General features: G+C 36.7%; 1 protein-coding gene across 7 annotated transcripts in view; it reads left to right on the top strand.

Annotated features, from left to right (window-relative positions):
- Positions 1–25,816, top strand: part of defl (Integrator complex subunit 7) — a 273,951-nt gene that overhangs the window by 234,307 nt on the left and 13,828 nt on the right. For all 7 annotated transcript variants that reach the window (XM_090386497.1, XM_090386499.1, XM_090386498.1 and 4 more), the window contains one exon: positions 3,046–3,144. In XM_090386497.1, coding sequence (XP_090242623.1) covers positions 3,046–3,144 — 99 coding nt within the window. The remainder of the gene's footprint in view (positions 1–3,045; positions 3,145–25,816) is intronic.

The raw sequence follows: 25,816 nt of genomic DNA, 5'->3' as shown, positions 1-25,816 counted from the left end.
TGTACGCAGTACTCAAGGCGTTGCCTGACCATTGCCTTATACAGAGGGACAATCACCTCCTTTCCCTGTTAGCAAAATTCCTATATAACATACCAACTGTGTGGTACTACACTCAGGGTAGTGGAAAATGAAAAGGATCTGGGGTAATTGTGCAGTCAGATACAAAGTTCTCTGAGAAGTGCAGACAGGACAGCTAATGGGGTTTTGTCAATGACATACAGGAATTTTGCTATCAGGGATAATGAGGTTATTGTCCCATTATGTAAGGCAGTAGTCAAGCCACATCTTGAGTAGGCATACAGCTCTTGAAGCCTCGTTTTAGGAAGGATGTAGAGCTCCTGGAAAAGTACAGAGAAGAAAAAGGCTTCAGTTCTGCAAATTGCAGCATCTGGAGACAAGGCACACCTGCGAAGTGATGTGATTAAGGTATTTAAGGCTTTGAATAGATTGAGCAAGCTCAGTGCTAATGGGATTCTTCCTCTTGCTTATGAGGGGGCATAAATTCAAAACCTTAAACCTTCAAAACCTTAGGAGGGGGCATAAATTCAAATTGAAAAGGACAGTTGCAGAATAGATGTGCAGATGTTCACTATTAGCCAGTGGGTGGTTGATTGCTTACTGGAAGAGACTTGTGGAAGTGGATAGCTTGAATAAATTTAAAAATTATTGGAAGGGATGGATAGAAGAAATGTTTTTTTTTTTTTTTTTTTTGCTGATGCTGTATAAGCTTGCTTTCTTGCATCATTTGCCACTACTAATCTCAGGAAATCCTTGTAAATCTTAAAGACCCCACAGGGTGAGGCCCTTGACATTCCTCTTTTCTCAGTTATAGGATGGTTGGATTTGAAGTTTAATAGAATATCCTTGTTTTTGACTTTCTGAAAATTAAGTGAGAAAGGTTTTCATATAAAAATTTCAAATAGGCCTTTAAGAAAGGTTATTTTCAGGTTCAAGATTTGAGCTTGTATTCTCTGCTGTGATTCTTAATGAGAATTCTGTCTTCAAAGAAAACCCAACTGAAGCTGAATGGTGCAATAGTTTCAAAGAGGGTTACCAGTACTAACCCCCTTCTTTTAAAAAAAAAAAATAATAAAAATCTGGTTTTTAAATTGAAAATATCAGTCTGATGAGATAGGTCTACTAGATGTAGAGGCGCCTCCGTAGCCAGGTGGGAAGGAGCAGTAGTGCGTAGCACACGCTTCTTGATTAGACCGGGGTTCGAGCCCGTTACCACCAAATACGGAGGATGCGGAAAGGTCAAGGAATGATCACCGCATATTCCCGGAGCAATATGGCCTTAGTTGCTAATGCTCCTAAAAACCAAATAACAACAACTAGATGTAGAATGTCAAGAGTGACATAGGGTGTCCTGTGCATGTTTCTAGTTATAATCTTTTTTAGGGGAAGGGATTGCTGCAAACATATAGTCCATATTGAAGCTTGCTAACATGTGTGCTCACACAAATTCTGAATATCCATTGGTACAGGAAAAGCATACTTACTTTTTAATATCATCCTCACAAAAAGTCCAGTAGACCTTGTGATAAGAGAATCTCATATAGAATTTGCCATACTATCACTTAGAGTATAGCAGACCAAGTTTTGATGCATTCCATGCTGGTGGTATTTAACCCCACAAACACATTCCACAGTTTCATCACCACTGGTTGGTTTACTTATGCTTGTGCTGTGCACAAAAGTCTGTGAATTTTTTGCAGTAGAGATTAATGGCTTTCTTTGTATGGAGAGGAATCTGCTTTGAATTTGGTTAAGTACAAGCATTGTATAGCAGAATTAGGATTTGTTTGTGGAAGGATTGTCAAAGACAATCAACATTTTTAAGGACCAGATACGTGATGACACTGGATAGTTTGCATGGTTTTTCTTTTGAAGTATGCATGATCAGTGGCTGATTAAGTATAGTTGGGGCCCCTAGGCAAATTATATTTGGGGCCCCCCCCCAAAAAAATAATAATAATAAATAAATAAAAGATAGGTGGCAAATAAATGAAATTTTGTACTTTCGAATGTTTTGCTTAAATTTTCGCTTAAATTAATCAAGATTTTTATGATGTTTACTGAAAACATTAATCTATTTTAGAACACTATAGGAAAATGTCTTGGCTTGGGGCCCCCCAAAGCCTGGGGCCCCTAGGCACGTGCCTCATTACCTTAATGGGTAATCTGCCACTGTGCATGATATGATATGGTGATCTAGTATTCATACTTTCATTTTAGGATATTTACAAATATGTAATTTTGTTTATGATAATTATATATAACCTGCTTTAACCAATAGAAATGGTTAAAAAAAAAATATATATATATATATATATATATATATATATATTTTTTTTTTTTTTTTTTTCATATAAAAAATTAGATTAGTTTTTTTTTCTAAAATTTAATATCTCTCTATACATTAAAAAAGTTTTCCTCCTAGTGATATTTATTCGAGCCAATGGGAGAAGAAGGCGAGGCAATTCCATCACTACAACTGCGATTAATTATTGACAACTGCCTCCGTAACGTTCACCAACCTCGTGCACTTGTTTCCCTGTCTAACATTTGATGTTTCTTTGTATATTAATGAATGTTGTATACAGTATTTGTAAGTAGTTTAGTATTTTGTAAATATTTTAAATATTTGTATAGTAAATATTTCACTTAAATATTTTAGTCCTGCTCTTTCAGATGCAACAATATTCCTCATGCATTATGGAACCAGAAGCAAAAGGCCTTTTCCTAAGTGACCTATGTAAATGCACAGGTAAATTATTACATAGGTCATTTTCTAATTAGATATCGATCAGTGCATATCGACAGGTGTGTCTTTTACGTAGAAAGAGATTTGACTTACTCCATATACCTCTACATTTTATGTAGCAAAGCATGCGTGGGGGTGGGCAAAGCCCTCTAGTCATTTATTAAATAACTTAATTATTTAGTTAATCTGTTACATTTAGATTAAGATTTTGTTTATTTATTTCGCTTTTATTATTTATTTAATTTTACTTTATTTATTTTTTGCTTTCTCTGTCTCAGGAGATTGATCATCTGCTAAGGATCAGCCACGAACTAGTATTAGTACCTTTGTGCCTTCCCCGTTACTTTTATCAAAGTCTTCAGTCAACCAGCATTAAGGTATACTTTTCAAATTAGTTTTTATATATATAGTTATAGTTAAATGCAGGGTTCTTAACAGCCGGAGTAGTACACAATTTGTATTGTTTGATTTAATTTTTATACAGTAGCTGCAATTTTGCTATTATGATTTTGATGTCTGATTTTGATAACATTAGGTATCAAGCTTCCCATGTGACAGTTACTGTCATAAAAATATGAAGATAATCAATGTAAATAGCAGTTCATAACTGTGTATTTAGACTGTTTATTTACACATTGAGACCTGCTCAATGTAAATAAATATTTGGGATGATATTTAAAATCTAATATTCATTAAGGAACAAAAATTTATTTCTCATTGGTGATTGCAATGTTTACTGAAGTTTGAGGATGTATCAAATATGCTGTTTGTCTTGGTAAACTTCATAAGTCTTTATTATGGGCAACAGCCCCATTATCATATGACAACTTACGAAGTGACTACTGAGAGAACACATTCATGTGATGTTTTTATTATTTCTTTAACTTAATTATTAATCAGTTAATTATCTAAATCAATTTATTTCTCTGGTGATGTAGTGAACAATCTTAACATATCTGGTGTTGGCAGATATTAGCATTAGTAGTGGTAAATGATGCAAGAAAGCAAGCTCATACAGCATAAAAAAAAAAAAAAAAACACTTCCCATTTCACTTTTTCATTCTCTTCAATAGGTTTTCTAGTTTTTCTGTAAATTTAATTTTTATAATACAGTGGATTCCGGTTTGGGCCGCCGGTTAATCGGGGCAGTTATTTATTTGGGCCAAATCTTAAAGAACAGAACCTAATCTAGAAAATAGGCAGGGTTTTCTCCATTTAATTGGGACAACACGCCGTTTAATCGGGGCAGGAGACTGCAGCACTCGAGATTACCCTACGATTGTCTCTGACCATACCACGTAGTCTGGACGGATTTCTGAAGTCATAACCATAAAACAATAAAAACAATTAGCAGTTTATTGGTCTTTTTTGTTAATGCAATCTATTATAAACGGATAGTAAACTCAATCTTATTGAATTTGCGATAATACCGACAGCTGGAATTCTGTGGGTTTTACGTTATTATGGTGAAATGTGTTTTCCCTTCCATGAAATCTTCAATCATATAAGAAACATATATAAATTTTCAGAATCTTCTCTTTGTTCCTATTTTTTAAACTTCATAACCTACTCCATTCTCACTTGCGCATATTGTGTTAGTTGCAATTTGTGTGGGCCGTGTTCTTTGTTATTTATTGCTTATCTTTTTTTACTGTTTTAAATTATAACCCCTCCCCCAAATGTTAGTGAACAGAAATATCAACTAGTTAGTATGTACATATTACAGTACATATTAATTAAGCTATGCACGTAAGCATAAATTTATTTTTATTTTGCTAACCTGTGGAAAACATTCTTCCGATTTTCACATATCATTTAATTTTTTAATTGGTAAGGTAATAAAGTGTAAATTTGTGCTTATATCTTTACTTTTATAGCCTGTGGATAATATTTCTCCTATTTTTGCTTATTAGAATCGCTGTTTTATAGAATAAAATTCAATTCACAAACATGATCACAGTGACTGGCACTTACTACATATCGTATAGTGAACGGTACTTTACTATGGTGAGTCCATCGTAATGTGATTTGATTGTACAGAGAATCAATCATAAAGCGAAGGTCCAATGTATTTTTAACTATTTACATGAAACTTCACATAATTGGGGTAGCCGCTTAATCGGGCCAAAATGCACTAGTCCTGATGTGTCACAAATGTATTATAAATATAATTTTTTTAAAAGTTACTTTCTCTGATATTTAGTAAATTTTAACAATGGTTATGACAAGACCCACCATGAACACCTCTTCAGAGGGTATCATGATTTCATTGTTTCCAGAACCTGTGGCATGTATTTCAAGGTCTACTTAGTTGATAATCATACCTCACCTGGTGATTGTTTTCTTTGTCACCATTGTATGGAATGTACTGATCTAAAGTTAAAATTTGGTGCATTGCTAGAAGAATTCGAGTCACTGAAAAAATGGGTGCTTGCCCTAGAGAATAATGTAATTGGGAGCTCATTGGGGACTCAAGACTATAGTAAAATCCCAGAGAAGAATAACCAAATGCAAACTGCTCTGGTTCAGAAGGACTTAATTCTGTTAGGAGACTATTGTCAGGGGAAAAGGAAATATTTTGTGTAATAAGGATAGGTGGACTAGAACCAGGGTATGTCTGCCAGGAGCAACAATTAATAATGTCACCAACAGATTGTCAGATTTTAAGGTGGGTAAAGAGAATATTATTATTCATGTGGGGACTAATGATATTAAGCACACATGATCTGAAGATTTGGTAGACAAATATAGGACCATGCAGAAGAAATGGCATGAGTTAGATCAGAATGTATTCTGCCCAGGCATGATAGGAGGGATTATATGCTGTGAAAGCCATTAAAGACTTGAAGGACTCTGCAAACCTTTTGGGGGAAATTTTTATCAGCTTGGCCTGCACTTGTAAGTAGAAGGAATCTGTTTTGTGGAGATGGGATATATTTAAATAAAGGTGGTGCAAGAGTTTTTGCCAGTATCACTGAGGATACCTTAAAGTTTCAGGGAAACTGCTAGTTTGGGGGAGAAGGGTAATATAGATATGCATTTATCTGATAATACAGGCAGTTTTCGCTTTACGAATTCCCGGGTTTGCAAGTTTTTTTTTCTCCAAGTATCAACAAAATCGAAAATTTGAACGTTAATTACAAAAAATGAATGTTAAACATTCATAAATACCGCATTCCAAACCACGTGTGTAGCTATACAAACAGTGTACATCTTAATGATATTGATCAGTTCCACAGACACCATAGTATCGTTAAAATATTTTAATGTGAACCCAATAACACATTGTTTTTTGGTAATTCATTTCAACATTTTGGAAGTTGAAATTTTCGCTGTATAACTAAGCTATTTATCTCTCTAAAATGTCATTTTTAAGGTCACGAGCATGACCTTAAGGCCAAAGGTCGTGAGCGTGGTTTGTAAATTGTATTAGTTACCAATTCAAATCATTAAAATGCACTACACTTTCATCGTTATTGTATGTTCCATTATAGAATCAATTTTAAACGCCTTTGTGATATTTTTCTAAAGCACATTTCTGAAGGTCACGACCATAAAACAATAAAAGAATTTGCACTTTCCGGTTTATTGGGCTTTTCTGTTCCTGAAAGCAATTATAAACGGGTAATAAACTCAATCTTTTTGCATTTGCGAAAATACCAATAGCTGGAATTATGTGGTTTTTTACATTATTATGGTGAAATGTGTTTCCCCTTTACTGAAATCTTCAATCATATAAAAAAACATAAATAAATTTTCAGAATCTTCTCTTCATTCCTTTTTTTTTTTTTTTTTTTAAGCTTCGTAAACTTGTTGCTCCACGCGAATCGTGTTAGTTGCAATTTGTGTGTGCCGTTAAAAAATGCTTATGCATGCAGTCGTGAAATTTATAATTAAAAGAGAAGATTATCTTGGAAACAAGCGCCTCTTGAAACATTTTTGAAGAAGATGACTCCTTGTGCAACAAACCTATGAGTGCCGAGCCAATAATGAGTGATCAATGAGTGTGCATTTAGTCAATGATGAAGAATAAACACTCTTTAACATCTGTACGTCGTAAATAATTTCTCCATTATTAGATCGTAGATATAGCTTAGCTTAATTTACTCCTTAATATATCATCATTTCTCTATTATTATAATTTGTTTGATTTTACAGGCTATGTTTTAATTTCTTTCAATAAATCAATCATTGTTTAAACATAAACTAATTAGCTAACTAATTTCATTGTTGAGAATGTAACCCCTATTTTTAACCTTATGTCTATGGGAAATAAATTCCTGCTTTACGAGTTTTCACTTTACGAGCATGCGCTAGGAACAAATTAACTCGTAAAGTCGAGAACTACCTGTGTTGGTCAAAGTAACACTTGCACATATTAGCAAGATGTTCTGAGGGCAGAAACTTTTCAAGTGAGCGGGTAGCTAAAGCCAGGGAAGCAGGCTTGAATGACTTCAAGGAGAGTATCAGAGTAGCTAACAATACAGGAACAGTAAGTCTTAATTGTTTATACAGTAATGTCAGAAGTGTCATCAATAAGAGTGAATTCGAACTGCTGGTTAGGACAAGTAATGATGACATAATAGGGCTTATGGAAACATGGTGCCACCCGGAGATTTGGGATGACAAGTTTCAGTATGGTATGTACAATGTATTTAGGAAGGATAGGGTAGATAGAAGGGGTGGTAGTGTCATGCTTCTTATCAAAAGCAGCCTGAACACAACAAAAGCTTTCTCAGATTGGGCATTTCATATGCTAGTACAGAATCTGTATGGTATGAGATAGTTGGAAGCAAAGGTGTGAGTGGGAGTAATCTACAGGCTGGGTTTTATTATTATTATTAGCTATATGGTGCAAGGAAGCCTGAGGCTTATGCTGCACCAGCCAAAGGAAAAAAACTTCCCAAGTTACCCTGAGAAAGGAATCACCAAGAAAGATGATATCCAGCTCAGGACCCTGGATTTGCCAAACCCATACTCACCAGATGTGAGCCCCCTGGGGTTTTTTGTGAAGATTATGAATAGAGCCTCTATGTGCAAATGGAATGGGCAAGTAAGATAAAATCATCCATATCAATATCTTGTTATGGATGATTTTAATTTGCCTCTAATTGATTGGAGCAAATGGGCAGGAAACTCGAAATGGGCGGAGGGATTTTAAATCAACTAGATGATTAGTATTTGTATCAACATGTCAGGGAAAGTACTAGGGAAAAGAATATTCTATAATTCAATTGTATTTGCTCTCTGTGAGACAACTACCCAGTTAACAGAGTCCATGTAGCAACTGAAGCCGTCGTAATTTCCTTTCCTGAAATTATAACCCATTCCTTTCTCTCTTTATCGTCCGCCATAGAACTCTGTGATTACTTCCTGCACTGCCAGCCAGCCCTATTGTCATCGTCCATGAACCAGATGACAATAGGGCTGGCTGGCAGTGCAGGAAGTAATCACAGAGTTCTATGGCGGACGATAAAGAGAGAAAGGAATGGGTTATAATTTCAGGAAAGGAATTACGACGGCTTCAGTTGCTACATGGACTCTGTTAACTGGGTAGTTGTCTCACAGAGAGCAAATACAATTGAATTATGGCATACCTTTAGACATTAATCACAGAGCCCTTGGATGCTTATATAACCATAAAAAAAAATACTCCACGAGGAGGATTCCAAGTTGGATGAATAATGAAGTTGCCAGATTACTTGAGCAGGAAAAGACAGCATGAAAAAGTTACAGAGCAAAAAAAAAGGACTGAAGCCTTGAACAGCTACGAATTGATCTGTAATAGTGCCACAGAAAAGGTTAGGCTGGCAAAGGTAGATTATGAGAAATCACTGGCAAAGAGAGCAAAGAGTGGGGATAAGAGATTCTTCACATATATAAATACAAAGAAGAGAAAAACAAATCAAATAGGACCCTTATGTAATGGACGTGGGGTAGTATTAAATACCCCAGCTGATGTTGCAGATGAACTTAACAGTTACTTTGCATCGATATTTACAGAAGAAAAACCTTTTATGTCAATGAGAAATTATGGCAGTGACGTTTAAAACTATGTATTTATTTAATGAAAAATGATTATTTAATGAAAAAACTTTTAAACCTACAGGCAAGTAAGGTGCCTTTGGTTGATGGCATATTATGAGAGCATCACTGGACTCTGGAGAGATTCTATTGAATTGTAAAAGTGACAATGTATCTCAATACATAAGGGTGGTTCTAAGAGTGTAGTGGGAAATTACCAATCAGTCAGTCTAACTTCAGTAGTAGGGAAAATCATGGAGACAATGATCAAGGGTGGAATTCAGAATCTTTAGATAGAAATGGAATTCTGAAGGACACGCAGCACAGTTTTGTAAAGGGAAAATCATACTTAACAAATCTGATTAACTATTTTGACAGGGTCACTCATGAGCTGAATTTAGGAATAATTTCAACATTGTTTATTTAGATTTCAGGAAAGCATTTGACTCGGTCCCACATCAGCAGTTACTTTATGAGCTGAAACAGGTTTGAATCACAGGAAAAATACTTATATGGATAGCAGGATGGCTTTGGAGCAGGAGGCAGAGGGTTGTGGTAAATGGTTATTCCTCAGGTTGGGTTACTGAAAGAAGTGGGGTTCTGCAGGGATCAGTATTGGGATCACTTTTGTTTATTAATTTTCTTAAATGATATCGATGAAGGGATAGAGAGTGCGATGTCTAAATTTTCAGATGATGTAAAGATTGGTAGAGTAGTTAATGATCACTGCCAATCAGAGCTTCTTCAGAGTGATCTAGATAGACTTCAGGGATGGTCAGAAAAGTGGCAGCTTTGCTTTAATCCAGCAAAGTGCAAAGTCTAACATCCTACATCTTATCTATTTCTTGTCAATGATATACAGAAATATTGCTAGCAGGGATAAGGAGGTTTATCCCCTTGTATAAGGCGATGGTCAGGTACCACCATGAGTACTGTATACAGGTCTGAAGGCTTCATTTTAGGAAAGATATAGAGCTGCTGGAATGAGTTCAGAGAAGAGCAAAGAGATTAATGAGTGGAACAAAGGGTTACTCTTACCAAGAAAGGCTTAAGTTTTGCAAATTGCAACATCTGAAGACTTAGGCACCTGTGAGATGATCTGATTGAGATGTAAAAGGTCTTGAATGGTTTCATCAAGCTCAGTGCTGATGGAATTCTTCCTCTTGTTCAGATTACACACTTGAAGTGGCATAAATTCAAACTGAGGAAAGGCAGTTGTAGAATAGATGAGTGGAAATTTGCCTTTAACCAGCGGGTGGTTAATTGCTGGAACAAACTTCCATCTGTCATTGTGGAAGTTGACAGCTTAAATAAATTCAAGGAAGAACTAGACAAACTTTTGAAATGAATGGATAGGTGAAATGGGGAGGATTTTTTTTTTTTGGTTGATGCTATATAAGCTTGCTTTCTTGCATTGTATGCCTCTACTAATGCTAATTTCATTTTCTTTTTTTCTTTTTTAATTATTTATTTTATTATTATTATTATTTTTTTTTTTTTTTTTTTGGCTGGTGGAGCATAAGCCTTAGGCTTCCTTTCACCACATAGCCATTACTAATACTAGTTCTTCCTTGAATTTATTTAAGCTATCAACTTCCACAACAACAAAAGTTTGTTCCAGCAATCATCCACCCGCTGGCTAAAGTCAAACTTCTTCACACATGTTGGGCAACCGTCCTTCCTCAGTTTGAAATTGTGCCCAATCATGTATGTAGTAAGAGCAAAAGGAAGAATCTCATCATTATTGAGCTTGCTAAATCCATTCAAAACCTTAAACACCTCAATCATATCAACTTGCAGGTGCCTAGTTAGAATTGAAGCCTTTCTCGGTACGAGCACAACTTTGTTCAACCAGCTCTATATCCTTCGTAAAATGAAGCCTGCAGAACTGTATGCAGTACTCAAGATATGGCCTCACATTGCTATATACAGTGGAATAATCACCTCCTTATCCCTGCTAGCAGAATTCATGTATATCAATGACAAAACACCATAAGCTGTCCTGGCAGCCTGTCTGTATTGCTCAGAGAACTCCATATCCAACTACACAATTACCCTGAGGTCTTTTTTATTTTCCACTACCCTGAGGGTATTACCACACAGATGGTACGTTACTCTGCGGTTACTGCTGCCTGTATACAGTACTTTGCATTTGTCAATGTTAAACTACATTTGCCATTTCTCAGCCCATTTCTAGATCCTTTTGCAGTGGCATAGTATCAGTCTTGTCATTAACCACTCTGCCAACCTTTGTATCAATTGCAAACTTGGATATTAAATTTGATATACAGGAATCTCTCGATTCGATTAGCACGTGTTCAATTAGTGCGAGACTCGAATTATCGCGTTTTATATTTAGCTACCGATTTTCGATTAGCACGGTATTTTGGCTTGGACTAAAGAAACTGAAGATGGTGATGCTACGAAAGTCAGTACTAAGCTACGAATGTAAATACACTTCTAAAGTATGCATAACATTAGAGAACATTATAGAAACACATCACTTGTTTTCTTAGTGAGCGCACAGCTCTGTTTCACAAAAGGGAGTTACTGTTTATTTGCGTTGCATCATACCCTCTCCATCGAGAAATAAACAAACGAACACAAGATACAGTGTGGGAAGCTAGTTTGTTTTTCTACCATAAGAAAATAAAAAGAAATGAATTATTTCAAAGGTGTATTATTACAACAATCGAAATATTTTCTAACATTATGCACTCTGAAGGACAACACCGGCCACACCCCATTTTTTACATACATGCAGATCAGTTGCTTTCAGTTGTTCTTGCGTTGCATGTTAACATGCAGACTCCTGTGTATACCTGCCATTAATTACTGTGCATAATAATTAATTACATTAATTTCTATTAAATTTTTTATATATTATGTAATTATTAACTATGGATAAAAGGAAAAGTGTATCTGATAGTACCTCTGGTAAAAAGAAAAGTGATAACGTTAGATGAAAAAATTGAAGTCATAAAAATATTTGAAAATGGTGAAAGTAAAATACAAATTTGTTGACATCTTGGAATTCCTGAATCAAGGGTTCAGATGATTTTAAGTAAAGACAGTGCATATAAGGAAAAAGGTAGGCTTGCTTCATCATCAGCACGCACACAAACCACAAGAAATAGAAGTGTTATGATGATTGAGATGGAATGTCTTTTAGCCATTTGGATAGAAGACTGCAATCAAAAAAGAATTCCAATCTGCACAATGACCATAAAACCAAAAGCCTTGAGTATTTTTGTAATGTCAAAGGAAAAGTCAACAATAGAAAACTTGGGTAGAGCGGTAACTGAAGAAAATATTCACTGACAGTAAAGGCTGGTTTGAACATTTTAAGAAAAGAACAGGACTGCATAATGTTGCATTTACTGGAGAAGCGGCAAGTGCAGATAAAGATACAGCCATGAAATATCCCAAAATTTTAAAGAAAATTGTTGATGACGGCGGCTACGCAGATCAACAAATATTTAATGTGGATGAAACAGGCCTTTTTTGGAAACAAATGTCAAAAAAAACCTTTCTAGCAAAAAAAGAAAAGGCTCAACCAGGCTATAAAGTTTCCAAAGATAGAATAACACTTTTATTGGGAGGCAATGCAGAAGGCGATTTGAAATTAAAACGCATGGTTATCTATAGAAATGAAACTCCCAGATCTTTCAGGTTACTTGCTTTATTAAAACGCTAAAGGTTTTAATAAAGCAAGCTACCTGTTGTTTGGCGTTCTAATAGAAAAGCTTGGGTCACGAAAGCTTTATTTGAAGAGTGGTTCACTAGGTATTTTTGTCCGAAAGTTAAGGCCTACTGTGAAGGAAATAATCTTGCATTCAAAATTTCATTAATTTTAGACAATGCCCCGGGCCACCCACCAGCACTTTCTGATTTGTGGGAAAACGTGAAAGCTATTTTTTTTTACCTCCAAATATGACAAATATTTTACAGCCTATGGATCAAGGCGTATTCGCTACTTTTAAGACCTATTATTTTACGCAGAACAGTTGGGCAAGCAATTGAAGCAACAATTGGAGATGGTGCAGTTTCTTTAGTTGAATTTTGGAGAAATGACATCAGGAAAGCAATAGACAATATTCATGAGTCATGGTCTGAAGTAACATCCAGCAATATGAGAGCAATTTGGAAGCATATTTTGCCACATTGCACAAATGATTTCTGTAATTTCACTCATGTCAACACTTATTGATGAAATAGCAAATATTGGAAGAGATCTAGACTTTGATGAAATTGACAACAGTAATGTTTGTGAATTGCTGGAATCACATTCAGAACAATTAAGTGATTCTGAGCTCCTTAATATTGATGAACAACAAGCATATGATGAGGTGGAAATTTGCGAGGAAGAAAATGTTCAAGAAAAGAAGTTGAAGAAATATTTCACGCAGCTGAAAATTTGAAACAACTAATCATGGATGCAGACCCAGATATCGAGTGCAGTATGCAAATTTGCAGGAACACTGAAAAAGATATGTATCCATACAAGCAAATTTATGATGAAAGGAAGAAAGAAAAGTGCTCAAATCAGCCATTTGAAATATTTTACTCATTGTAATTTTTTTAATTTCAATAAACATTTGATTACTGTACTGCAAATATTTATAATTATCCTTTGCTTTTATACTGCTGTACATTAAATTGCCATAAAAAACGTATTTTTAAAAGTATTGATTGGTATACATAGGTCTTGGAATGAATTAGGCTATGACTAACAGGTCTGTAATTACTCCTGTCACCTTTTGAATCCCCTTTGTGAATTGGGAATACATTCACACAGAATTCCCTAAATCCAAGAATGCCCTCATAATTATGGCTAAGGGTTTGCTTACTTCTTTCGTTGCCTCTCTTAATATAATTGGATAGATCCCATCCACCTCAAATGCCTTTCTTGTATTTAACTTCAACAATATCTCTTTCACTTTCCTCTCAGTTATTATAAAATCATTTAGCTCCCTGTTAGAGTTTTATAAACTGCTGGAATTACATCCCTAAGAAATTCCTCATGTGTGAACATAGGTGCAAAATACTGAATCAGTTTTTTTTTTTTTTTTTTTTTTTTTTTTTTTTTTTTACCAAGTGACATATAAACATAGGTTTATATGTCACTTGGTAATTTATACTCATCCCATGCATGTTTTTTCCTCTGCCCCAAGTCTCATCGGTTCATTTGAAATCCATTTAGGCTTCCATACCTTGAAGCTCCTCCGTAGCCGAGTGGGCAAGAGCGGGAGTGCAGTAGCACACGCTCTTTGAGTAGACCGGGGTTCAAGCCCCTGACTGCTGAATACGGTCAATCTGCCAACCCGCACTGGACCAGCGTGGCAGATTATGGTCCATTTCCCTCAGCATGAATTGTTGAGGAGGCTTCCATCCTGCAGTGGGTTGATAATGGCTGCACTTTACTTTTTTTTTTTTTACCTTGAAGAGTATTTCTTAATAGATATGTAAAGCCTAGTAGCTTCTATGATTAATTGCTTGAACACTTCTGATTTAGAATTTGTTTATGGTAACATCATCAGTTGATCCCACTATATAGAATTTAAAAACTATCTGAGACCACTGTAGTCACCTTTATGAGAGCAAAAACCCTTCCCTTGATCTTTGATGATAGGTACATTTTTAATTAAATACCAGATCAATACCCTGTGGTCATTGCCACCTAGTGGTTTTTTTTGCCTGCAGATTCTTAATGCATGAATAATCACTGCTGAAAATCAAATCGAGAGTATTACTCCCTCTTTTTGCCTCTCTAACATGTTGCTGTAGAAAACAGTCATCCAGTAATCCACAAAAGTCTTTCTATTCTGCGAGTGACCAATCCGCAAATTCCAGTCAGTATCTGGAAAGCTATAATCTCCCATTTTAAGACATTCTGATTTATTGTCCCACTCTATTTCTCTATACAGTTGTTAGATGTACTCATCGGAGTCATTAGGCCTTTAACACAATAATTCTCTCATTTTTGTTTTCCCAGTGCTTATCACACTAAACTGACTCAGCATTGCACTGGCCACCCATGTTGATTGAATGCACTTCCTTAGATTTTATGTTATATTTTGTTATTTGGTTTTTTTTTTTTTAGGAGCATTAGCAACTAAGGTCATATTGCTCCGGGGCTATGCGGTGGTCATTCCCTGACCTTTCCTCCACATCCTCCGTATTTGGTGGTCACGGGCTCGAACCCCGGTCTAATCAAGAAGCGTGTGTTACGCACTGCTGCTCCTGCCCATCTGGCTACGGAGGCACCAAGATTTTATGTGCTTCTTAACTAAGTGCATTACCCCCTCCTATTTTGTCTATCCTTTTTTTTTTTTATCCTGAATGGATAAAACAATATTAAATACCATATTTAATACCATATTTAATAACATTAAAAACTCTAAATTAGCTGTTCTCTCAAGTTAAACTGCATAAATGTGAATGAATGAAAACTATGAGGTGATTTACTGGCCTGCTCTGTTAATTTGCAGTTGTTCATTGTACTCTTCAGAGTAATTAGGCCTATAATACACTCCTATTCTCATTTTTGCTTTCCTGGTGCTTATGTCACACCAAACTGACTGGACCACCCATGCCAGCTGAATGCACTGCCTTAGATTTTATGTGCTTCTTAACTAAGAGCAAAAGCCCTCCCCCTTCTGTAATGTCCGTATGTCCTTTCACCATACATTTTACTCCCCATATTCAAATTCTGCACCACATCTCTGATATCTCAACAATGTCTGCATCTGATCTTTTGACCAGCACTTCAAATTCATCAAATTTATTTACTATGCTCCTAGCATTGGTATACAAGCACCTGTTCTTACTCTTAATTACCCTAACCCAGCCCATATATTTACTTATTCCATGATAACTCCCAGCAGTCCTTGAAATCAGGCTGCTGCTAATTCCAATAAAAGCAAGCAGTGCAAGAATCACTTTCACCTCTGCCTGCGGCTACTGTTAATCTATTAGTCTGTGAATCCCCCCCCCCAAGCTAGCAGTTTTCCAACCCACCTAACATTACTTCAACAACATCAGCAAAAATTCTTGCTCCCTTTCTATTTAAGTGTATCCCATCCCTGAATTAGCAGTCTCTCCTGTTAACAAGCACAGACAATGCTTGGACAAATTCTACCCCTTGAGCCTTGCACAATCTCTCCTGGGCCGAATTGATCGACAAATGGGATGACCTGCAAGATTTCTTTTCTTCTTTTCCTTGGTCGGATTACTGTTTCAAAACTTCTGATGTCAACGTTTGCTCAGATCGTGTCAGTGAAATTATTCTTGTAGGAATGGAATCCTTTATTCCACACTCCACATTAAAATCTCGTCCTTTATATAAACCATGGTTTTCCAATAAATGTGCTAAGAGAAAAAGTTGCATATCGTAATTGGCTTGTTTCCAATTATTCAGTTTCATTTTCTGCCTACACGAAAGCTTGCTATTGGCCGCAACTTTTGTCCATCTCTGCTCCCACCTCTGTCAAAACCAGATGGTTCTATTGTCACTTCAGCCAAGGATAAAGCTGACCTGCTAGCATCCCATTTTTCTTCCAACTCATGTATTAATGATCTTGGTAAAACACCTGCCAACGTTCCCAACACACTCCATTCATTGCCTCCTATGGCCTTCCATCAAAAGGATATCAGAAGGATTTTGACGAATTTTGATGCTCAGAAAGCTTCATGTCTTGGTGGTATTTCTCCACTTGTTCTCAAAACCTGTGCTCCTGAACTTACTCTTGTTCTTTGCAGTCTTTTTTCACTTTCTTATTGAAAAGGTGTTTTTCCTTCTGCTTGGAAATTTGTTCATATCCAGCCAGTTCCTAAAAAGGATGACAAATCCCTCCCATCCTATCATCCCATTGCAATTACTTCTACTCTTTCTAAAGTAATGGAGAAATCAATTAAACGCCAACTCTAAAACTACCTAGAAACCTTCTGTCTGATCAATGATCATCTGTATGGATTCCATCAGTGTCGATCCACTGTTGATATTCTGGCTTATGTTACCCATTTATGGACAAATTCAATGGAAAAGTTCAGTGAAACCCAAGCAGTTGCTCTTGATATCTTTCGATTGTGTTTGACATAAAGGTCTTCTCAACAAGCTTCCATCATATGGTTTGCCAACTGTTTTTTTGTAATTGGTTATCCAGTTTTCTCTCTGACCACTCACTGAGAGTGATGGTAGATGGCTGTCTTCTAGCTTCTCCACTAATGCTGGTGTCCCCCAAGGTTCAGTTCTTTCCCCCACTCTTTTCCTCTTGTATATTAATGTCTTTCTTCCATTGACCGGAAATCCTATCCATAGTTTTGCTGATGATAGCACATTGCATTCCACTTTCTAGTTTCAGACACCTTGCCCTTCTCAATCAGCTTTAACTTCTCGAATATTCACTACCAATTCCTTAAATGCTGATCTCCAGATAATTATCCATTTGGGGCAAAGACAACTTAGTTGATTTCAATCCTTCTAAAACTCAGTCCTGTCTTATATCTCACAAAAAGGATTGCTCTGCTCATATGCTTATCTTTGGTGACACTCCGATTTCTAGGCAAGATGATATATCTCTTTTGGGTATTACCCAAAAGAGATATATCATGTCTTTTGGGTAATACCCAACTTTGAGGACGAGAGTTTCCTGTGCGGACGTGCCTTTCTGCCGCTACTGGAACATAGAAGTTTTTTCTGATTTATTTTCTGCTTTATTAGTTTAAATTGACATATTAACTTATTTCTGGAGTAGCTTTATATTCCTATTTACGGTACTTAAAGTTAAAGTAACTTAGATAGAGATTTGTAGGTATTACTTAATATCGGAAAGGGTATCAAATACACGTGTTTACCGTTCATAAACAGCCGCCATTGTTACGTGAAAATTAATCAGTAAATCTATTAATCTTGTCGAACTTCATTGGCAATTAAATTGTACTTTTAACTAACATATAACCACTTAGGTTACGGAACATAAATAATTAGTAAAAATAAATAATTACTACATAACTTGATACGGAAGTTATATAAAGGGACTTCGTAGATAACACTCGTTACTGAAACGCGATACAGCATATCCGGCATTCGATAGCATTAGCTTTATATAGTATAGTGCATAATATAATATTGTCAATTAATCAGTAGATCTATTAATCTTGTTAAACTTCATTGTCAATTAAATTGTTCTTTTAACTATATATATATGATTTTGAGTACAAACGTAACAAATAATTAACACATACTTGATACGGAAGTTATATAAAGGGAACTCATAGATAACACTCGATACTGAAAATTAAATATAGCGTTATAACTGTGTTAAGATACAAGTTTAAGGTTTTAATTTTGTTCTGAAATTGTAATTTTACTGACATTTAAATCGAAATCATGACTCTGACCAGAGCAGCAAAGCAAAAGGCTCAAGCTAATGGGAGTGCTGTGACTCAGGGAAGAACTGAGGGGGGCAGTTGCCCTCTGAATCACAGCCTTTTAAGATGCACTGTTTGCTTGATGTTTGCGGAGCAATCGGGTACGGGACATGATACTGCCATGGGGGATGTCTTTGTGTGTGCACGATGCAAGGAGTGCAAGGAAATTAGGCGACAACTCGGTGTTGTTATGGGCCTATATGAGACCTTGAAGGACAGGGTGGATGCCCTCGAAGGAAATAAATTGAGGGGCCCATCAAGCTCTCAGCTGCCCACATCAACGCCAGAGCTTGCACTTGGTCATCTTGCAACACAGAGGCAGCCCCCAAGGCAGAATGCGCTGGTCCCACAGGAACTAGTAGTTGTTGGTGACTCTATTGTCAGGGAAACGGGGAACATGCTTTGTAAAAAGGATAGGTGGAACAGGACCAGGGTATGTCTGCCAGGGGCAAGGGTTGATGACGTTGTAGAGCAGATATCATCTTTTAAGGGCACAAAAGGTGATATAGTTGTACACGTTGGCACTAATGACATTAAGAGTAGGAGACTAGCGGAATTACTTAACAAGTACAGGTCACTGTTGAAAAAAAGCCGTGAAGTAGGGTTAAATTTGAAAGTGTCTGCAATTCTGCCCAGACAAGATAGGAGGGAGTATATGATGAGGGCCTTGTCGATCAATTCGGCCCTGGAAAGATTGTGCAAGGCTCAAGGGGTAGAATTTTTTTCAGCCTGGAATGTACTTGTTAACAGGAGAGATTGCTTCTACAGGGATGGGATACACTTAAATAGAAAGGGTGCAAGAATATTTGCTGATGCTATCGAGGCAGTGTTAGGTGGGTCGGAAAACTGCTAGCTTGGGGGGAGACAAAGACTAATGGATTAACAGTAGCCACTGGCAGAGGTGAAAGAGATTCTTGCACTGCTTCTATTGGAATGAGCAGAAGCCTGAAAAACAAGATGCAGGATATTTCAGAGACTGCTGGAAGTCATTGGGATACAAGTAAACACATGGGTTGTGTTAGGGTAGCTAAGAATAGAAACAAGTGCAGGTATACTTGCGTGTACACCAATGCTAGGAGTTTAGTAAATAAATTTGATGAATTTGAGGTATTGCTCAAAACATCAAAGGCAGATATTGTTGGGATATCAGAGACGTGGTGTCACACAGATATAAGGAATGCAGAACTGGAATTTGGGGAGTACAATGTGTATAGAAAGGATAGACAGGACAGGAGGGGAGGAGGGGTTATGCTATTAGTTAAAAAACACATAAAATCCAAGGAAGTGAAGCCAGTCGACATTGATGGACAGGGCAGTGTCGAGTCAGTTTGGTGTGACATAAGCATAGGTAAATCAAAATTGAGAGTAGGAGTGTGCTATAGGCCTAATGACTCTGATGAGTATAATAAGATACTGTACAGGGAAATAGAATGGGCCAGTAAATCAGAGAGTCTTATAATGGGGGATTTTAATTTCCCAGATATTGACTGGAATTTGTCGGTTGGTCACTCACACACACTAGCAGGGCTTTTGTGATTTATTGGATGATTGTTTTCTACACCAGCATGTTCGGGAGGCAACTAGAGGGAGTAATACTCTTGATCTGATTATCAGTAGTGATTCTTCTCCAAGTCACAAAGGAGATTAGGCAGGCAAAGGCAGATTATGAGAAATCCTTGGCAAAGGACGCAAAGAAAAACAGAAAAGAGTTCTTTACCTATTTAAACTCAAGAAGGAAAAGGATGAATCAGATTGGTCCACTGGATGTTGATGGTTCAACAGTTGAGGATCCTGCTCAGGTGGCTAACAATCTAAATGAGTATTTTGCATCTACATTCACACATGAGGAGTTATTCAGGAAGGGGAATGTCGTAGGTGAAGTAAACATTGGCAGTGAGCTAGATTATTTTCTAATAACTGAGAGGAAAGTGGAGGAGAAATTGCTGAGGATAAACATAAAAAAGGCACCAGGGGTGGATGGGATGGGTGTAGAGCTGCTGGAACGAGTACAGAGAAGGGCAACAAGATTAGTGAATGGAACAAAGGGTTGCTCTTACGAAGAAAGGCTTAAGTTTTGCAAATTACAGGAGCCTGGAGACTAGGCATTGGCGAGGTGATCTGATAGAGGTGTATAAGGCTTTGAATGGCTTGAGCATGCTCAATGCCGATGGGATTCTTCCTCTTGCTCAGAATAATCACCTGAGAGGGCATAAATTCAAATTGAGGAAGGATGGATGTCGGATAGATGTGCGGAAATTTGCCTTTAGCCAGCGGGCAGTTGGTTTGTGGAATAGACTCCCATCGCTTGTTGTTGAAGTTGATAGCCTAAATAAATTTAAGGCTCAGCTGGACAGGTATTTAGAACGAACGGAGGGGTGAAATGGGGGTAGTGGTTGTTTTTTTTTTTTTTTTTTTTTTTTTGGCTGATGCTGAATAAGCTTGCTTTCTTGCATCATATGCCTCTACTAATGCTAATGCTACCCTGACTTCTAATCTGTGTTGGCACAAGTACATTACAAATATTGCTTCCTCTGCAACTAAAAAACACTTGGTTTTCTCTTTTGCTCTCAGTGTTACTTTTCTTCCAAACAGCTGTTCACTCTGTATAAATCACAAATCCGCCCTACCATGGAATATTGTTCCCACATCTGGGGCGGTTCCCCCAAAACCTCTCTAAGGCTTCTAGATTCCATTTGGGAGAGTGCAGTTAGGTTATTTAATGACTGATCTCTAACAGAGTCTCTCCACCCTCTGTCTCATAGACTTACTGTTTCTTCTGCATGCCTTTTCTACAGATACTTACACCAGCACTGTTTTTCTGAATTGGCTTCTATAATTCCCCACTCTCTCTCTCTCTTTCAAAACAGTCTGAACATGTGCCATCAACAGCCAACATCCATTTACTGTCCAACTTCAAACTCACAGAACCAACTTTTCATCTTCCTCATTTATTCATTCAGCTGTTGTTTTCTGGAACAACCTTCCTTCATACGTATTTCCCTAAAATTACAATCTACAGAAGTTCAAGTCTAATGTCAACAGATATCTTCTTTTGTCTTCTCAAACTCCATCCCAAGCATGGTACTTAGTACTATAGGTTCAAATTCCTCTCGTGTTTGGGGTTTTCATATAAAATATATATATATATATATATATTAGTCTATGCTGGTACGCATGAAACTTATAAGTTAATTATAATATATAGGCGCCTCCGTAGCCAGGTGGGAAGGAGCAGCAGTGCATAGCACACGCTTCTTGATTAGACCGGGGTTCGAGCCCGTAACCACCAAATATGGAGGATGCGGAAAGGTCAGGGAATGACCACCGCATATCCCGGAGCAATATGGCCTTAGATGCTAATGCTCCTAAAAACCAAACAAACAACAAAAATTATAATATATAACAAAATTATCCAACTAACACCAGCCTACACGATTTGAACTTTAGAGCTACCTATTTAACAAAATTTTAAAAATCACGTGTGTACCCTGTACGCACTCAAGATGTTTTATGTATAAACATCTTTGACGACACCTACTAAATTTCAAACAGCTAGAACCGGAATCATGTAATTTATGCTCACGCGTGCACTGCTTACTCTACCAAATCAACGTTTGGAAGCAGTTAGGCCAATAGCCTAATTACCCATTTGATTGTAGTCATTTGTTGAATATTATGATTGCAACAATAGAAGTAATTGTATTGTTACAATCATACTATCATGTTGGATCATTTTATTCTGTCATGCTTTGTCACAAATTACACATGCAGCGGTATAAGATCTGCAATAAACGACAGTATCCATGCATAATTCTCTATCCAAACTATGACTTGGATCAGGATCTCAATGAGTACAAGCACCAGATGGTAATGCTGCACATTCCATTTTGCAATGAGGAAACAGAGATACTGTCAGACGAAATGTGTCAGGATCTACGACGACAATGAAGAGCTCATACTAGATCGTAAATTGTATGAGTCAGACTTAGACCATTTCAAAATGATTGAAATATGTAAGACGATGTGTCAAGACAATGACTACAGGACGAAGCATGTGGTAATGACCTGCGTAGCCTTGTAACGCAACTGCGAGAAGACCCCTTTTGAAACTTTTACAATCATCCAAACAGCAAGATGAATGATGATCTAAAGCTCGCCACGCTCAACTGACTCAGTGCAATTTCAAAGAAACACGAAAACCTGATGATCAACAAGGACTTCTGCAACTTAATGAGAATGGCCAATGACAAGCAAAAGATTCTACTCATACATGTAATTTGGAGTCTGTTATCTCCGAATCGTGAACCGATTCAAATATTCTTGACTGACCCAGCTGGTTGCAGAAAAACGTTTGATTCACCTATTGATGGAAATATACAACTACTTCAGTAATACAAACGGGTACTGTAATGCTTACATTACATGCACTTCAACTTCCAAGATCATTACATTACATGCGTGAAGTGCATGTAATGATCGTGGATGTGCTCAGAGGTGGTTTATGCCAACTCAGAGCATATCCAAGATCACTGCCCTCAAGATATCCATTTCTCTGGTTACCAAGCCATTTCTGCCATGGGTGGGCAATGGTTAGCCCAAAGCCACCTAAGTGGTATGCCCCAAATCATAAACATTTTTCCGCAACCAGCTGGTTTATGCCAGCTCTGAGCATATCCAAGATCACTTCCCATGATCCTTTGCACAATTGCCTTTCCAGACTCTGATTTCCTTTGTTATGAAATGGAAATGACGTCATTTCCATGTTGCAAAATCATGATAAATTGATTTTGCTACTGTCCGAAATTTAGTAAGTGCCGCCAAAGATGTTTACATATCAAAAATAGAATTCCTCTACCACTCACTCTATAATACTATAACAATGGTGGCAAGATTCGAACGATACAAAGGTTCTATGTATATTAAGTAGTAACCTACAAAATCTCCAGTTAAATTTAAAATAAACTAATGAGTGTGACTAGGACTATAAAGCTACTTATAGATTACTATTTAATATGATGGTTAGGTCAATAAAATGACAAAATTTTTCAAAAACTTATCCGTTTCCTGGAGCTTAAAATTCTTTGACTAGCATGTGGATACTCTCGCCTCTGAGTACTACCTTGCATTCCATGTATGTTTTGAAAGTACCGTATTGACTCTTGTTTGTCACTGAGATACGAATGAACCCTACTGCTTCTGCAATTCGCCTTAATTTTCTCACTGACCATGGAGACAAAAAGCGGCTGACTGATCCATCATCTCAGTATATATTAATACTTCTCAGTACAACTCAGCAATGAGTAGTACTGAGAAGTACTATTCAATTAATCCCTTTAGCTCTTAATTCGTGCTTGCTATGCTACAGCACAATTTCTCAAATTGCCTAAAGACCAGAGGTGCGAATATGCGGTAGCAGTAAATATATATAGCAAGTGTGTTGCGTGCGCACTTTATTCTGCTTCGTAATTCAGTGCTTTCATACAACTTGGATGTGTTTTTCATTCTTCTGCTACTTTTTCTATTGCACATTTCATTATTATTATCGTTGTTTTTAAGAAGAAAAAAAATATATTTTACCATGGACAACTGGGTAATCAGAACAAAAAGGCTTAGAGTGACAACAATAATATTGCTACAGGTACTTTAGAAGCTAATAAGGTAAGAAATATTATATCGTGTGAAAATTTGGACACTAACGTTATTTCAAGTGAAGTGCAACCACCAATTTCTGGTAGAGAGCCATCATATTCCAAATCGAAAGGAACGAAAAAGAATAGAAAATATCAAGAGGAATTTATGAAGTACGGCTTCACCTACAGTGTTGATGATGAGTAACGTCCTTTGTGTGTAATATACTACGAAAAACTGCCTAACGAAAGCATGAAACATGTTAAATTAAAAAGGCACTTGCATACGAAACATCCAGAGCTAATAAAAAAAACGTGAATCCTTTTTCAAAAGCCATGCCGACGCCATACAAGGTCAGAAATCTTTCATGAAGAAACATGACAGTTCCTTGTAAAGCTTTAAGAGCATCATTAGAAGTTTCGTATTTAATAGGAAAAAAAATTGAAATCACATGCTATTGCTGAATCCCTTGTTCTCCCTGCTGCAATAAAACTGATTTCAATTATGGATGGAGAAAAGTACATCAACGATTTAAAAACCATTCCTCTGTCCAGAGACACAGTCTCTCGGCGTATTGCAGTTATCGCAAACAACACAAAATTCAATTTATTAAATCAATTGAGAGAAAGTCCAATTTTTGCAATGCAGTTAGATGAATCCACAGATATTTCAAATCTTGCTCAACTAATTGTATATGTCAGATACTGCTACAAGGAAAATATTTTGGAGGATTTTTCTATTTTGCAAAGCTTTGGAAGGAAGAATGACGGGCGAGAATATTTATGATGTTATAAATATTTTCTTTCAAACAAATAATCTGATGTGGAAGAACTGTGTTGCAATTTGTACTGATGGTGCGGCTGCATTAACAGGAGAAAATAAAGGTTTAAAGGGCAAAGTAAAGGAAGTTGCTCCAAATACACTTTTTAATCATTGCATTATACATAGGAAAGCATTAGTAGCAAAGTAAATGCAAACTGATTTGTACAAAGTTTTGAAAGATGCAGTAAGTGTGATCAACTTTATTAAACGTAGAAGCTTAAATAGCAGACTTTTCACTATACTTTGTAATGAAATGGGATCTGCTTATGAAACGCTTCTTTTATATACGAAAGTGAAGTGGTTGTCCAGTGGTAAAGTGTTGCGACGTCTTTTTGACTTCAAACATTTTTTTTATCAGATACAAATCAGAACCTTGCCCAATTGTTTACAAATCAAAAATGGCTTGGAAAACTTAGTTACCTTGTTGATATATTTGAAAAACTTAATGATTTAAATTTAAGTCTTCAAGGACAGGGAACAATTATATTAATACTCAGTGATAAAATAGAAGCTTACAAAAAGAAGCTTAATCTTTGGAAAACTGAATTTGAGCGTAATAATAACGAAACGTTCCCATGTTTTTCTGATTTTGTTAATAGCAGTAATATTGACATTTTACAATTTAGCGATATCATTGCCACCCACCTGACAATGCATAGCACATGCTTCTTGATCAGACCGGGGTTCAAGCCCGTGACCACCAAATACGGAGGATGCGGAAAGGTCAGGAAATGACTACCGCATATCCCCGGAGCAATATGGCCTTAGTTGCTAATGCTCCTAAAAAACAAATAACAACAACCTGACAATGCTAATTAACAATTTTTCCAAATGATTTCATGTTTCTCCAGAAAAAAAGTTGTATTGCATTCGTGATCCCTTTGCTTTTGATATTTCTTCATGCCCTGAAAATACCATTGAGCAAGAGGAAGATCTTATTGACCTGTCGTGTGATGAAGCATTATGTGCTCGTTTCAACATTACAACTTGTGAAAAATTTTGGCTTTCTCTTCGAGATGAGTATCCAGAATTATCAAAAATGGTGATGCAAACATTGCTACCTTTCGGGTCTACATATTTATGTAATTTTGGTTTCTCAAAATTAACAGCTATAAAAACAAAACAGCGTTCCAGAAGATGATA

The sequence above is a fragment of the Mastigoproctus giganteus genome, chromosome 12 (assembly GCF_048544385.1).
Source record: "Mastigoproctus giganteus isolate SK-2022 chromosome 12, ASM4854438v1, whole genome shotgun sequence".
Classification (NCBI taxonomy): domain Eukaryota; kingdom Metazoa; phylum Arthropoda; class Arachnida; order Uropygi; family Thelyphonidae; genus Mastigoproctus; species Mastigoproctus giganteus.
Note: the sequence above shows the minus strand (reverse complement) of the source record. Positions and strands in the feature narration are given on the sequence as shown.